Raw genomic sequence first — 17166 nt, forward strand, 5'->3', positions numbered from 1 at the left:
ATTATTTTTTATTTATCTCTGGCTCATTGGAAAAATGTGCCTGCAGCACCATTTCTGCAAAATATTATCATGTTGCTTATTTCATGACATGAAATGTCCAGTGACTCATAGAAGCAGGCTTGTGTTTCACAGGTGCAATGCAAAGCGAGGCTGTACCAGGTGAGCAACCGAGCAAGTTTACAATGTCAGAAAAAAAATGACATTACGCAGGATATTTAATGCAAAAGTCAAAATGCATTACTTTATAAATCATGCACAATGGCAAAAGTTTTGAGGTCTTAACTATTCGTATTTGAGCAAAAAAAAAAAACATGCAAAATTAAGTCTTTATTAATCAATAATCTGCCCTTTAATCATAATTTGTATGAAAATTTGGTATTTTACAAACCAATAATGTGAAACTGCAGTAAATTGCAATTGTATTACAAAAGCAATGCATATTAATTATATTAATTTATACAACACACATCAAAGAATACCATGGTCAAAACATGGTATTTCTATGGTACCATGTCCAAAACACAGCAATGGTGATAAAGCATAGTTTTGAAATATTGAATTAGCAAAAGTAGCAAAATTGAAGAGAAATACAAGAATTTGCAATTATGCATTAAGTAAAAATGGTGTTTTGTTGTATAAAGACAGTCGATAAAAACGTGTAGTCGTTTGCAGAAGAGCTGATCGATTTTTGGTCACTGGTTCACAGTAATCGAGCTCAAATCTCTAGCAATCCTGTGACTAAAACATGCTATAGGGCTTTTAAGCAGAGGTCTAGTACTAGATGTAGCCCTGTTTTAATAAACAGGCAAACAGATGACATGCTGTCTTTTTGGATGGCCTTTAGCTCTGAATCCAGGCTAGAGTTCTTGCTGTTCTCTCCGCTGCATGGACAATGTGTGGAATGGAACACTCCCTGACTCCAAGTGATTGCCGCAGCCTTTTATTTTAAGGGCACTTGACACCTAGTCAAAATAACTCCCTGTTAAAGACTGTACTGTATTAGGTCATCCAAGGCTGTTTGGTCGGGTCGTGTGATGTTTATATCCAAACATGAAACTATGCTGCCAGCGAGTGTTTGGAATTACAACTTGTTCGTTGAGTGAAAGCACTGGCTGTGCTCTGTAAGGTGAGTGCAGTTACCGATGACCGGTCAAAACTTTGCCCAGACTTTGACCTAGCTATTGGCAATGAGTCAAAGTGTGTATTTGTAGGTGTGTGTGTTCAGAGTCTCACATGTCTAAGTGTGAAAGCGAGATTAACTGCCGAAATAAATCAGATGCACACTCAAGTACACACATTCACACTTGGACATAAACACATCCATGTAAACAGGCCCTATATTTGCTTCTCGCTCATCTAGTAATTTGTAAATCTACAAACGGTCAAAGAGAAACCCCGATCAAATCGTCCAAATGCGCTGTAGGCCTACATCTCTCAGAAGACAGAAAAACGCTCACAAGCACATCCACGCCGAGACACGCACGCACATGGTGTTAACGGTGACTGCTGATGGCTTCGCATTTTTAATTTGCAAATTTATGCTGACATTTGAAAACACACCATCAGTTTAGCTGCACAAGTTCAGCTGGGCCAAGCATATTATCATTTTGTGCTGTATAATGTGATTTCCTCAAGTGAACACTTACACGCACGCGCACTTGCACACACACACACACACACACACACACACACACACACATGCTCGACACTTTGACTTATCTCCTGGCCGTGCCTCTTGAAGCGCAGACAGTTTGCATGTTGTCAGGCATCAAAAGCATCACTAAAGCTGCTGCTGTCATTTTTGGCAAGTGTTATTTATCACTATGATAGTGTTCATTAATATATTAAACTAGCTATTATTTTGATATTTTTAGCTTTATTTTTTTTTCCACTTTTTTAATGTGCTTTTGTCAATTCTTTTTAACTTTCTTTTTATTTCATTTTTAATAGTTTCAGCTGCCAAGGCAACACTTCTAACTTTTTTTAAAGTTCCATTAGCCAATTCAGTACCCATTATAGGTAAATAACTAGAAGAATTACGAAGTGCATTAAACATTAAATAATTTTGCACAGTTTGCATTTGTCAGGCATCAAAAACATCACTAAAGCAGCTGCTGTTTTTTTTTTTTTTTTTGGCAAGTGTTATTTATCACTATGGTAGTGTTCATTAATATTTTAAATTAGCTTTTATTTTTCGACATTTTTAGTTTGTAATTTTGTTATGTGCATTTTTTTTTGTTTATTTCATTTTTAATAGTTTTAGAACGTAAACCTATTTATTTCAATTAGCTGTCAAAGCAACATTTTTCATTTTTGTTTCCTTTTTTAAAGTTCCATTAGACAATTCATTTCCCATTATAGGTAAATAACTAGAAGAATTACAAAGTGCATTAAACATTAAATAATACCTTTTTTTTTGCTACAAAATATTATTTTATTTTCCAATTGCTAAAATGTTTTTAATAGAACAACAAAAGCACTGGTTTTGTGTGAATTTCCTTTGTTATATCTTTCATTTGACATTATCTGCAGGCACTATCATTAAGGGCCAAGCACCAAAGGTGCGATGGCACCTATTGTATCCGTTAGATTTCTTCTTCTTATTATTCTTCCGCCATTGCGTCTATGGCAGCCCATAGAACCGCTTGCGGGAAAGTTGTATAATTTGGCACACTAATAGAGGGCAGACTGAAATGTCTCCATAGCCAATTTGGAGTCTCTAACTCAAACTCTCTAGCGCCACCACTTGTCCAAAGTTGCACTTTCTTTTTGCTAATAACTTTTGAACTGTAAGCCACAAAATCAAAATTCCCATTTTCTCTGAATCCTTGGGTCATGCCGAGTCGAATGAATACCAAAATTCAAAAATCGTAAGGTTTCGTTTTTTTTCAATAATTAATTGTTTGAAAAACCTACTTTTTCGAACTTGTCCTAGACGGTTTGTCTGATTTTCACCAAAATTGGCTCAGATCATCTTCAGACCATGCTGGCAAAAAGTTATGGAATTCAAGTTAATTAGTCAAACCGTTCTCGAATAACACGCAAATTAATTCTACGAAAAGCACACAAAAATGGATGTGAGGCCATATCTCCGCAACGGTTTGTCGTATTGAGGCCAACCTTGGTTTGTGTTATAACAAGCATGACCTGAGGCTACCTGCAGTATTTCATCACAGTGCCACCTAGTGGTCAGGAGATATGAAAAAATGCTATTTTTGCTTATAACTTCTCAATGGTTTTGAGAAGAAACTGGTCTTGTTAGATTCGGAGGGGCATACCGAGTCGAACCATATCCAATTTTCCCATGTCTGCCATTTTGAATTTTGTTATAAAATGCTATATTTTACGAACACATTGACGTATCGTTACGAAACTCGGTATGTATCTTCGGCACCATGCCCTGACAGTACTCAAAAAGTTTGGTGTCAGCACCACCTTGTGGTCAAAAGTTATAAGGAAATAAAATAAAATGCTAATAACTTATGTGAAAAATGGTTTATTGTAATGAAATCTCAAAATATTCCTTGGGTCAGGCCGAGAACATTGATACCAATTATGCCAAAATTGGCCTAACTTCCTGTCCGCCATTTTGATTATTGTTGAAAACCTACTTTTTCGAACTCCTCCTAGACCGTTAATCTGATTTTTACCAAATTTGACTCAGATCATCTTCAGACCATGCTAACAAAAAGTTATGGATTTCGTGTCGATATTCGGAACCGTTTTCATTTAACGCATCAACGAATTTGCTGAAAAGATGCCAAAGCGCATCTGAAGCTGTATCTCTGCAAAGCTTTGAGATATTTGCACCACATTTTGTATGTGGCATTGTCACATCACACTGATTACACCACATCAATTTGGTAAGAGCGCCACCTATTGGTCAAGATAAATAAACCATTCATTAACAATCAATTATAAAATGGACAAAAATGCTAATAACTGTAGATAGCATTATTCTATTGTAATAAAAAAAAGTCTCAAAATATTCCTTAGGTCATCCTGACAACATAGATACCAACTATGCCACAGTTGGTGAAACTTCCTGTCCACCATTTTGGTTTATTTTGAAAACATACTTTTTCGAAACTAGTCCTAGGCCGTTCGTCCGATTTTCACCAAAATCGAGTCAGATCATCTTCAGACTGTGCTGACAAAAAGTTATGGATTTCATGTAGGTAGATGAAACCATTTTCGTACAGCGCCTCTACAAACTTTAGGCTTGAGGCCAAAATGACTCTGAGGCTTTATCTCTGCAAAGCTCACCAAACTTTGTGTGTGCCTAAACACACCACATCGATTTGATAACAGCGCCACCTGTTGGTCAAACGTAATAAGCTATTAAATCATATCAGTAGGCGTTCTACATAATTTTTCTGTTATTTTGACTTATATCATCTTAAAATGGCTTCCTTTTACTCATTGATGCCCTTGTTCGGATGCTTTCCTTGCCTAGTGCTTGGCCCCGTAATTGCTGCTTTTAACTATATTTATTAATATTTTTATTTTATTGCCTCTTTAATTCAATTACCAAAAATGTTTTCTAATACTTTTAGTTAATAATACCAAAACTGGTTTTGCAATTTGTTTATGAGGTTAACTCACCTGACAACAAAATTAATTAGCTATAGCCTCAGAGTGAACCTGAATGCTTAAGTGAATTTCCTTGGTTGTATCTCTCATGTTGCATGAGCTGTGGATATATTTAGCTGTATGTCACGGCTCCATCCTGCTCCCAGAAGGCCTCCTTCCTGCAGAGTTTAGCTCCAACCTACTCCAACACACCTGCCCGGAGGGTTACAGTAATCCTGACGACCTTGATTAGCTAGTTATGGTGTGTTTAATTAGGGATGGAGCTGAGCGCTGCAATATGGTGGCCCTCCAGGAACAGGATTGGACACCTAGGTAGTAAGTAGATAGTATTTTTCCCATCCATGAGATTAGTAGCATCGGTGATAATTGGTTAGGGCTGTTTCGTCACACATTTGAAGTCTGTTTCTCAAATGTAGAGGATCAAAAAAAAAAAAAAAATTGCAGACATGCCAGGGCGACCTCTTAGTTGCAATAGTCTGGAAACGTGACAGAGCCCTGTCATCAATAAGGAGCCTCTGAAGTTTGTCAAAGCTTGTCAAACAGCCGTAGAAAGAGAGTCTGAAATCCACTGGGCATAAGCAAATATATTCACTTTGCAATGAAGAGAGGGGAAAAAGCAAGGGAGTGTGAGGAGGAGGAGGGATAGAAGAGGGAGAGTAACATCACTTGCAGTTGGAAAATAGTCCCCGCAGGGCATGTTTGGAGAAGCACAAGTTAACATAAAGCTTGTTGCTCGGCTTGCTTGCGTACTCTTGCATTTTGCTCTGGTTTGCTGTCCTGTATTCATTTCCATGCTTCTGTCATCTTTCTCTGTCCACACAGCCATCTTTTTATTCCTGCTTGCTTGCTTTCCCATCCCTTGCTGTCTAAGGCTGTAGTTGCATGTGAGATCTTTCTTCGGGGGCTGTAGCCTCAGCTGATCCTGATTCTTAGCCACCTGATGCTCATCACAGAACCAATTTAACACCCCACACACCCCTGTGGGCGAGAGAGAATGGGGGGAATCTGGTACCAAGAGAATTTGAAGTCTGTGTCTGCAATAGAGTTTTTTAATTACACTGTGTGGCTGTTATTGGTATTTATTGACATAAAAGACCTTGTTTGTTAGTATTGTATGCAAGTAGTATTTCAGCAACCCAAAATATTTGACCAGAATGACTTTTTGGTTCATTGACCATTGACCGAAATGGTGAAGTTAAATTAGCACTTGTCTGATTACGCATTTTTACTACGCCAGCGTTTATTTCATATATATATATATATCATATATATATATTATTATTATTATTTATTTACTTTTTTTAGTCAGTTTTGCATTTACTTCAGGAAGGCCATTCAATGTCCACACTGCAAAAAAAAATAAAAAATCTTACTTAGATATTTTTGTCTTGTTTCCAGCCAAAATATCTAAAAAATTTTAAATCAAGAAGGATTTTCTAGACGAGTAAAAATTATTGTCTTGTTTTCAGAAAAAAACAAGTCAAAATTAAGTGTTTTTGCTTGAAACAAGCTAAATAATCCGCCAATGGGGTAAGAAAAATAATCCTGTTTTCTGTTTTCTTGTTTTCTGAAATAAGTGATTTTTTCTTACCCCATTGGCAGATTATTTTGCTTGTTTCAAGCAAAAAAACACCTGATTTTGACTTGTTTTTTTTTTTTTTTTGTCTGAAAACAAGACAATAATTTTTACTCATCCAGAAAATCCTTCCTGATTTAAAAAAAATTAGATATTTTGACTGGAAACTAGACAAAAAATCTAAGTAAAAAAAGCATTTTTTGCAGTGTGATAAACCAGATGTAGTGACGTTTTACAGCATCAAACAGTCTCACCATAATTTGATTTAATGATTAAATTTTGCAACTCTAGCTTCATTTTTGGTCAAGGCGAAGTCACTGCTCACATTTACCTGTTTTAACTTTTCTACATTTTCCACAGAATAGATGCTGACAGTCAAAATTATAATGATTTCAGCTCTATTCTAAACTATCTGAACTATCAGTTTCATCTGAATACTGTTAGTCGCTAATTAGTAGGTGCTAAAATGCATCTCCTGTTTTCAATCACAGGATTTCATTGAGCGAGGAAAGTCTGAATTGGTCTGTGTATATCACTTACTACATCTGTATACTTATACAGTGCAAAAGCATAGAAAAGTCAGCACACTCTTCCTCTCTAAATATATCTCAGCTCAGTTATTTTAGTAGAGTATGATATGAAACTTGTTTTAGCGCATTGCTTGATTGACAGCTGAGTAGGCGGCCTATTACTCTTGTCTAAGGCGTATGAGGACAGATTAGCATTTACACTACAAACACAGTGTGGTCACATGCATTTCTCCGAGTGAACCCATGCCATGATATTCTTTGAAGTACCATGTAAATACCTTGGTATACCTTGGAGTACCAAAAAGTATTATCTGATGCTGTGCTACAGCCAAATACTTCTGGCTGTCATCGTTATGTTGTAGATAATTCTTTACCAAGACTTTATATCTGATTACAAATCTTATCTAATTCCTTCAAGCCACCGGTATGAATTACCTTAAGCTTTGATCTTAACACATATCTTCCGTGTGTGCGTGTTCGCGTACATGCTGGTACTGTTCAAATGGCTGTAACAAGGTTTAGCTTCCTTTGCTCTGGGACACACTGTGTTCTGCCAGTTAAGTGTCAGCTGACAGCCGCTACCCAGAACTGAAACACCACAGGTGGTGTCACACATGAGACCGTTTTTCCATGTCTGAGGGCAAGCTACACATGGGGTTTTCCTTGGACATGGTGGTCAGCCCCTTAAATCATGTTTTATGACTCTGGCTCATACGGCTTGTGCTGGAAGTTGCACTGATCTGGTGCCAAATTTCATCGAGTTTTGATAAATATCCTACATGGACAGTACAACCAGTACTCAAGGATTTAACGATGGCCTATATTATGCTTGCATGTTCATGCTTTGAACATAAGCTTCGCATTATTGACTGCAGTGATGCGTTCGAGCATCCAAACACACGCAGTAATATTCACATTTTGTAACGTGTGACCAGTTGTAAGTGCGGGATAACCATTGTGGGCTATTTTTAGTTTGGGACGTTAATCTCTTCTAAGAGCCTTTCAGGGCCCGTCTCTTTCTAACCTGGCCGGAAACGCTAAGCCAATAAGCCCCAGGCGTCTGGCTCAACTCTAGGCCGGGAGAGAAAGTGAGTCCCGGTGCAGGCGATTCCTGGATTATTTAATACTTCAACGTGGAAGGGAGGGGGAGTTTGGATCTCTGAATTCCAGGAACGCGGGTTCTTTTAGGGCTTATGCACTGCAGGGTACAGAGTGTTTCGGACATAGCTTAGTGGCGTCACGCTGCATGATTTTACGGAGGGGGTAAATTAACAAACAAAATGTTACATTTCTGCAATGAGGAATGAGCCGACTAGATGCGTTGCAGGAGATAAATTTGATGCATGCTCAGACTTGCATGAGCACTTTTAATAGTTTTGTCTCCTAGGTAAAATGAAACGATGTAACATATATTCCTAACGTTTTGCTTGAGGATCAGTTTTCTTATTTCTCTATTCATCTGTAGTTCATCCACAACATTGCCATGACTTTCATCAATAATATAAAGTGTGAAAATCCATGAGAGTGATGCATCCTTGTCACTTTTTGGTTGCATTGGTTAAAAGATGTGTTGAAGCGCTGTAAAAAAATATCACTCTTGTTTTAGTTTCTGCTTTTAAGTGAAGAGGTGCATCGCAAAAGCAAATTTAGTTTTGGCTGGCGTTTTGATTTTTGGCCAGACCTTGTTAAAGGTTTACATGCATGCATAAAAACAGTGCCTCCAAAAGTGTAAATGTGAGCATAAATCCTTATCACTTCTAGGTGTAAATGCATTGAAGTAATGTGAAATTACTTTACAACACCAGCAATATTTTTTATCTTTTTGAATGCATAATTATAGCAATATATACACATCAAGTTAGACACTCTCATTTGGCAGCTGAAATGCCTGATTAATTGATTCAACTTTTCTGTGTGTTTTTGTTTTTAAGATTATTGAGTCACCACATGCTATACCTTTACTGATTAATTGCAATTATGTTTATAATGACTTTTTTACTCAAAAATCTATCTATATATCACCATCACAATGTAGTCCGCAACAGAACAATCAAAAGTTTAGAAATCATTTAGAAATACCTAGTATTTTTCTATGTTCTGGATATGTTCATTTTTTATTTATTTTTGTCTTTTTTAAATATGCATTCATAGTTTGTGTTGCAAAGACAAAAAAAAGGATAAGGCTGATATTGCTAAAAACTCAAGATCTAGCATGTTTCCAGACCTAACATATAAATATACAAAAAGTTCAAAGAAAGAAAAGGGGAAAAGCAGGCATGAAACATAATAGGAAATGATCGTCTCACAAAGTCAAGGTCTGGTAGATCTTCCCTCACCTACAGGAGATGGAAGTCAAGGTAAAAGATAATGCGTTTATTTATTAATCAGCAAATAGCTTTTATCCAGTGGGGTGAGAGCATTGCAATGGCATCTGATAAGATCATTTGCTTTCAGGTGTTTTGCAGGCTACTGTACTCAGCATTGAGTGTAAATTGAATAGCATGACCTTTTGCAGCCGAATCAAATCGACTGCATTTCCACACACATTTGGTGGTTTCAATTACCATACATTTTTTGATATTGGAGTCTGTAACCTCACTCGTTCCTCATGGATACTGGTATGAGAACATAAAATATGTACGCATGCAGTCATGCAGCCTGTAAGCGCTTTTTTGCCCTCTGCTTTCATATAGACGTATTCAGGCAATTGACCCTTGTGCAGTTAGCACATGCTTTATTATAGAAAGGGTACTGTAGTTTCGTCTTTCTCTTTTATTGTCGCTCCTCTGCGTGTTTGGTGCAGTGCTGGTGATGATGTGCCCCGCTGCTGATATCAGGATGACAAATGACGGGCCGCCCTGCCGGTGTGCTGCTCATAAGCCTGCCAGCAGCCGAAAGGTCAGAGGAGGATCCGAAGGGTAACAAAGCACTTTTAACAAGAGAAAAGAGTGACTTTACACGCTTAAATATCAGCTTTATATGTCCACATTTTCTCACTGCTGCACTTGAACAGAACAGGACTCTTTTTCCTTTCATCCCCCTCCTGTATTTTCTTGCACGATTACCATCCTTTATATATTTTTATGCTCACAAAAGTTTGCCTACCTCTGCGGATTTGGCACCTCCGACTTAAGTGAAGTTCTGTTTGCATGCACGTTTCAGAAAGGAATAGCAATGTGTGTTTTTCTTTTCTCCGCTGCATTAAAATATTTAGACTCCAGCTCTTTAGGAATCCGAGCACCCTGGTGTCAGCATTATTGGGCGAGTTTCTAAAATAAGCAGTGCATCAATATGTCTGAGCACCGAAAACTAAGTTTATTCTAATTGCATTAGAAACAGAGCTGTGGGCCATCTGTTGCACCGCAGCTAAAAAACAGCATGCAAACTCCTCTTTCTCTCTTTATGTTCAGTGCATCCGTTTAGATCATGTCACTTTGTGCAAGAGAGCTGTTATTTGTTTGCGGGCACTTGCAAGCACATTATTCTGGTTGTTTGCATACAAAAATACTCGTACTTGTTGCTGATGAGTTTGATTGCTACCTGTTCGAGCTTCTGGTCCAGACAGAGTCAGGAGGGTGGTAATGTTGGTGCGGGTTATGAAAAGTTAATCTTTGCCATACTCGGTCTCTCTGTGATCATTGCCTCTGGAGCAGGCATGCCTCGGTGCCCAGCTTGCAGGATCATTTGCGGGGGAAATGAGGTTTGAAATAGTGCTGGTGATTCCACTGGCAGAATCCTATTTTTGAGTATGACATATGACTGCTCTGCCATGTACGTATACTGTGACACAATCTGGTTAGGGTTATTGAGGGAGGCTTACATTGGAATGTTTTTGATAATGGGAAAAACAATGTCTTATTTGACTTGTAATATAGATGAGGTCTTTTATTGTTTTTATTGGAGGTCTGGATTTGGTCAAAAATGTCTTTGTTCATGTGTATCCTCTTTCTTCCCACCTATGCAATGCTATGACTAGGCACAGAGTGCATAGTGCAAAATATCACTTGGATTTGTTAGCTATGGAGTCAGATACTAATGAGACAATATACTAATGAGAAGCCACCTTAAATTAGAAATAGACATATTGTTCAATTTTCACATTTTAAGATGAGGCTTTGACACTAACATCCAACCAACTTGCTTTTCAAGTTCACAGTTTTTCTTAATTCCAATTCCCAAAAAATCTAATTCCAATATAGACAAATACTGAATAGAGCAAAGCTGTTTTAGAGCTGTGAACAATGTTCTCTCAGATAAAAACAAACTCTATTTTGATTTCAGAGAGAACAAAAAGAAAAATACATCAATCTACACTCTAACCTTTTTCCACACATTCTAGGTCATTTAATGTCTTCCTTGTGATGGTGCATGCCTTCGGTTGTAAAACGCACTCTGAGTAATTGACTTTCTAGGTTTTATTACCTGCAGAGTTTTCCCTCTCCGTCACGGCGGAGATGCAAGGCCGCAGACACGATCAAAATACGAACCTCACATTTTACTCATTTTATATTCTTTCGTAACCTGTGGGGTATACGCTCAGATCCCCAACTGATATGGGACCGATTTTTCTCCAGCCGCGAAGTCGGAGTAAAAGAAAAGGACCGTGCTACCTGTTATCAGTGGCATAAGTTATATCTCAGGAATACAATGGCTTAGGTGGAACTCAATAAAAGAGTTAAAGCAAGGACAATTTCAAAGACAGCCTGTCTGATAACAAAAGAGCGTACCTGATAATGAATGACTGGTGAGCGCTGGAGTGCCTCAGAAGTACTGGGGATGGGAGGGGAGCTAGATGGAGTGTGACTGCCGAGCGCTTGCCAGTGTGTTTTATGGCTAATTGAAGCATTTGTGGTAAAACAGCCATGAATGGCACCCTTTAGAATTAGAGCAGGTTAATATATTGTGATCCCACAATTAGCCCACGATTGTTAAGATCTGTTTAATTCGGTGGGGTCCATTAAGCGGAATGGGAAAGGTCCTATCTATTTTTCTTCCCTTCTTACTCAGACCATTTCTCTTTAGAGGCAATCGATGGCTGCGGACACGGCTTCAGAGGTTGCCTGGAAAATCCGGACACTCTGTCACAGGGTCGGATGTGCTTTGCTAGTGTTGGTTACACTTTGAATGGAGGACAAAGCTTATTGGGCCTGTTTCATAAAATACCCAGAGATAACGGATGTTGTAAGAGGAGTGCAGAACTTTTGATTGCTGTATAAACCCTGTACCTTCTGTCATGCTAGATAAAGTCTGACCGAGAGTTCACACTTGTAACGACTAGTTTTACTAACCCCTAGTCCTTATTTGGGTGCATGCTGATACTTTCCGAAAGGAAAATCCCCAACTGAATAAAAGCTTTCCTTTAAATCAAACGCTGAGCATCTATAGGAGGTCATCCTAAATAACCAGGATTATAATTAGCTTGAAGGAAATGCTTATTGTTATTGCCCTCTGTTTTAGTGGCTGCCTGGGTTTTTATGAAGTTGCAGAAGACAAATTGCAGGGAGACGGCAAAAGCGCAGCTCATAGAAAGGACATTATTAGCCAACCATTAAACAGCAGGCAAAGTCACAGGCTGTGATTTCTTTCTAGCCGCCTTACGTCAGAACTCAGGTGCCTCTGCGAATGTTTCGTTATCTCTCTGAAATATGCGCCGTTATCAATTCCACTACAGAATTAGGAAACATGTCCCAAGGAGGGCATTATGAACTCAATGAAAAGCATTTTCCTCCCTGTCAGTGGCTAATCAAACGTTAGTGCTATCTGGACTGAAATCTCTTAAATGGAGTGAGATAAGTAAAACGGCCTTGTTATGATGTCTCAAAAGCAGCTCCCGTGAGCATATGAACATGCTGGTGTGTAATCGTGGGAAACTATTAATAGAAAAGGGATCAAATGGGGTGATCGCTGCACATGGGACCGGAGGCTAAGCAATGCAACACTTCTATCTAAAGAGGACAGTCCCCCTGCAGCCACCACGATCGTGCCCGAATGCTATCAGCAAGCGATACTAATCCTGTGGTGTGCATAAAAGGATTTGTTCTTGTTGGCCTGCATACGCCACGTCCCCCAGCAATTTTGGTGTTTATCTTCTGCAATTGCTAAGTCCCGTGGGTTTTGGTGCTGGAACTTCCAGTGCCTGCGACTTGTCCACAGCCACCGCTCCACAGATACTGCCCCTCTTGCATTACCATCTGCAGACAGAGACGAAAACATCAAAGAGTTTCGCGTTCAGCATTTGATTCTGTAATCACGCTTCATATGCTTAAAAAAGTTGCATCTATTTCAAGTCACAATAAGGCTGCTTATCTGTGGATTGCCAGCTTGAATTTTGTTGATGAGCCATTTGAGACATATCAGTTAGGGATTCGGGGAACTTAACTTCCCTCTTATTGTTTCTTACCTCTTTCTCGCTACTTCCCTGGGTAGCTGCTGTGTGTCAGCTCAGTTAATGGGTTTCTTAGGGGAGATATTATTTTGGTCCAGTAAGCCGCATGTTTAATGTATGACTGACAGTGCTGACTCATGTGGCTTAGGCAATTTGTAGTTGAAAGAGATTTTGTAGTAAAAAAAAAAAAGTTTATGCTGCAAAAAAAAAAAAAAAAAAATCTCTGTCCTCTATTAGCGATTATGGGGCACTGCTCCACCCAGCCTAAAAAACAGAGAAAATCGACTGCTCCAAACTAAAATGTCCTATTTTCTTCCACTGTTCTTTTTCTTTCCCCTTTTCTTTTTCACCCCTTAAGAAGATAGATGAGGAAAATGAGGCCAACTTGCTGGCAGTGCTCACAGAAACCCTGGACAGTATCCCAGTGGACGAAGACGGGTTGCCTTCGTTCGAGGCCCTGGCAGATGGGGACGTGACCAATGCCAGTGATCAGAGCTGTCCTTCCACCCCAGACGGCTCGCCACGCACCCCAGAGCCAGAGGAGCCTTCCCTGGTAAGAGACCCTCCCTGCCCGTGCCTCCCATGTGCCCAATCCTATTTCGCCATGAAGCATGGCCCTCTCATTTTGTTTCCTTCCCTCGCTCTGTCTCGGCCCCACTGTGTTTCGCTTTGCTCCCTCTGTCTGGTCTTCACTAGCACCAGATAAGGAGATGCTGCAGGCTTGTCACCAAAAATGGGTACAGACTCGCCAGACAGCAGCTCTGGCTGTCTCCTATTGATGTCTGTGCACAAAACATAGCCACGGCGCTCTCGAAACAGCAAATCTAAGTAGATCAGTGTTCCTGAGGTGTTAATTGCATTGTTCATTACTGCAAAAAGGAACATGCACAACACTGTCAAGCTGAAAGAATGGAATTTAATCAAGTGACTATTTTAATCTGCATTTTCTCTAATAGACCAACAGTACACAGCAAAAGTTGAAATCCACCTTGCATTTATTTTGTTAAATATTAGCACTTTAATGTTCACATCTGACAGAGAAAAAGCATTGTACCTGCTCTGCTTGACATGCTGCCAGTATTAGTCTTATTCGTAGCCTGCAAAATTAAATTATTAAAGTTTAATGTTGAAGCATACAAATACAGTCATATATTGTTTTTTTTTTCCCCTCAAAACATCTACTTTATACTTCTGTCATCAAATAAATGAGTTTGTAAACTTGCAGAGAGAATCCTATGAAAAAATACATGCAAAAATTAGCTTGCAAGAAACCATATAACAATGCCACGGTTGTGGGTTTAATTTTCCAGGAAATGCATGAACTGATAAACTGTGTGCATTGAATGCAATGTAAGTTGCTTTTAATAACGCTTCTGCCAAATGCATAAATGCAATGCAAATGTAAGTGTTGTTTAGAGTTCTTTGCATTTTGTTTTAAATTCATAGCTGTAATCCCTGTGATCTGTTTGTCTGCTCTGTTTGTAGCTGAAGAAGCTCCTCCTGGCGCCTGCTAACTCCCAGCTCAGCTATAATCAATACCCAGGTGGCAAGGCACAGAACCATGCAGCCAGCAACCAACGGATCAGACCAACACCTGCTGTTGCCAAGGTAGCTGCTCGCTGCACTTCTTGCATCAAAGGCCTGGTGTGTGAGCTCATCTGCTAGTTCCATGTAATTTTTCCTTTCTGATAAATTATACAAATAGTCTGCACTCTCCAGGGAGCTGAAGCTTGATTAAGTTGTGTGTGCGATGGAGGTGTTGTGGCTGTCTCATCTAAAGTTGCGTTACCCTTGATGACGTTCAAGAGTTGTGAATGGCACCATCTCATTTCCATGAAAAAAGAAAATGCTGAGATGTCTTGATAGAATTAGCATTGTTGGTCTTGTTGTCTCAAAAACAATGATTTATTACCACAGGCCCAGTCATGTTGTAAACTAGAAGAAAAATGAGTCGTTATTTGAGGTGAACATCATGCATAATTCTCCCCCCTCCACACAAACACGCTCACGCACATGCGCAGCTCTCTTTGAGGAGTTAATTTTCCATAATGACTTTGACTCCTCTGTTTCTGGAGCTCTGCACATGGCAGGGTCCCAGAGGACACCGCTGTCTCCTCCTGCTGCCTGCGTGCAGATCTTCCTGGAGCCGTCCCAAGACCTCGTAATTAAGATGATGGGCAAAGCACACTCGCGTTGCCTTTTGGGAGACTAAACCACCTCTGTGCTAACCCCCAGTTCTAATCTCCCTATGTTACCAGTGTCCCCTGTTACATCCCGTGCTCATTCTGCCCCCTCTCTTTCTCTTCAGACAGAAAACCCCTGGAACAGCAAACCACGAGGGTCCTGTCCCAACCGGTCCGTGAGACGCCCTTGCACTGAGCTGCTCAAGTACCTCACCTCTAGTGACGAGGCCTTCCAGTCCAAAGCCAGGGAAGCCAAGAGCACCTGGACAGGTTGCGCCAAGGACAGGGGAGGGGCTTGCACATCCTCCTGCTCATCTTCTTCCTCTCCATCGTCCTCATCCACCTCCTCTTTCTCCTCCCTGTCGTCCTGCTCCTCTTCCACCGCCTCCAAAAAGAAGACGTCCTCTGCCTCCCCATCATCACAGCAGCAGCAGCAGCAGCTGGCAGTGCAGGCCCAGCGAGGTGAGAGCCAGGCAGCCGGCACGTGTAGTGTGGCTGGTGAGGGGGCGGGGAAGTGGCGGCGGTGTACTCAAAGGGAGCACTCCGCCCCCGTTGCGCTGTCCCGCGGAGGCGGCTGTGGCCATGCCTGCTCCGGCGAAGAGGGGAGGCCGCCAGGCCTGCAGCCAGGTGTTGACCCAGGCAGCTTGGCCGCTGCCCGCTTTATTAGGTACATGCACTCTTACTCTCTCCCGCCTAGAGAGACGGGTCATGCAGGCAGCTGTGGTCATTGCCTTGAGGCGGGCGGCTTGGCTGAGGCTGGCCGTGCTAACAGGCACGTCACGGTGACCATTAGGAAAAGGAGGCAAGAGCTAGAGCACCCCATGCTCAGTCAGCTGCTCACCTCCAGGCCCAGGCCGGCCCGCTACCGGGCTCACCTGCAGTTGCCCAGTGTCCCCCAGAAAAAAAGGCGAGACCTAGCTGAAACGGCTTCTAGAGTCCAAGAGAGCAACGGACGCTTAGAGCAGGCTAGTCGTGAGCACCCTAGAAAGGCACCTAGTTTACCCAAGCAGGCATTTAGTGTGGCCGACCAGAGCGATCTTGAGTGTTCAGCAGAGCTTAAATTAGACCTACTAGAGAGTTGGTTAAGCATGCCAGAACAGGTGACAGGAGACATGAGCTTGCATGATCTGGTGGGCCAGGCCGGGGAGGATGTTTTTGATTATGTCATAGGCAGCCCCATGTCATTCTCACAGGGCCTGCCAAGCCCATTGTTCCCAGACTCTTTAGTTCCAGAGCACACGCCCTCCGACTCACAAAAACAGGCACTTCGCAGGCACCTCGATGACCAAGTCCCACCAATGTTAGGTAATCATTGCTGCATCCCTGCCCTCTCTCCTTTGCCTCTCCTCCTTTAACTGCTTCCCAGTTTGACCACACACTAACCACGGCGCTAACCCAAACCTAACATTTACTCAGGAGCAAAAACTGATGCGGCTCCGAAGCGTAAACCTCTGAATTGGCACAAACCTTTGTCTGTAGATTAATTATAAATGAAAGACGGGGAACGCCTGCAACACTTTGAACTATCACGTCGCCCGATTTCAAACTCAGATCTGTGCTGAAAAGCTTCTTTCTCAGGCTGCCATAATATAGCTGTCTAACTGAGAGATACTCCCTAGCTGCAGTTGGAGACGGTCGCAGCCTCAGGCAACTGCACACGCTTCCTTGACTCTTCTTTCTTCCTCTGCTTTGGTTTCAATTGCATGCAAAATATCTTCTTGTTAGAGTTAATTTTAGCTGTATGAACCATTTGTGCCGTTCGTTTTCATGTCATAGTCTGTTATGTTACGTTTTCTACTCATTCTGACTGTTGGAATGTGGTGGACCTTGTATGATAGGCTGGGAAACTGAACACATGCCATCACTTCATCCTGCCTCACAAAATATGCAGTCATATAA

The 17166-nt window shown here is 40.9% G+C and overlaps 1 protein-coding gene across 5 annotated transcripts in view; it reads left to right on the plus strand.

Moving 5' to 3' along the window:
- Positions 1-17166, plus strand: part of ppargc1a (peroxisome proliferator-activated receptor gamma, coactivator 1 alpha) — a 46858-nt gene that overhangs the window by 7519 nt on the left and 22173 nt on the right. Inside the window, exons 3-5 of one of the 5 annotated variants that reach the window (XM_073835603.1) lie at positions 13443-13637; positions 14570-14692; positions 15393-16572. In XM_073835603.1, coding sequence (XP_073691704.1) covers positions 13443-13637; positions 14570-14692; positions 15393-16572 — 1498 coding nt within the window. The remainder of the gene's footprint in view (positions 1-13442; positions 13638-14569; positions 14693-15392; positions 16573-17166) is intronic. The other 4 variants (XM_073835604.1, XM_073835606.1, XM_073835607.1 and 1 more) reach the window with 4 other exon arrangements.

The sequence above is a fragment of the Garra rufa genome, chromosome 3 (genome assembly GCF_049309525.1).
Source record: "Garra rufa chromosome 3, GarRuf1.0, whole genome shotgun sequence".
Lineage (NCBI taxonomy): Eukaryota > Metazoa > Chordata > Actinopteri > Cypriniformes > Cyprinidae > Garra > Garra rufa.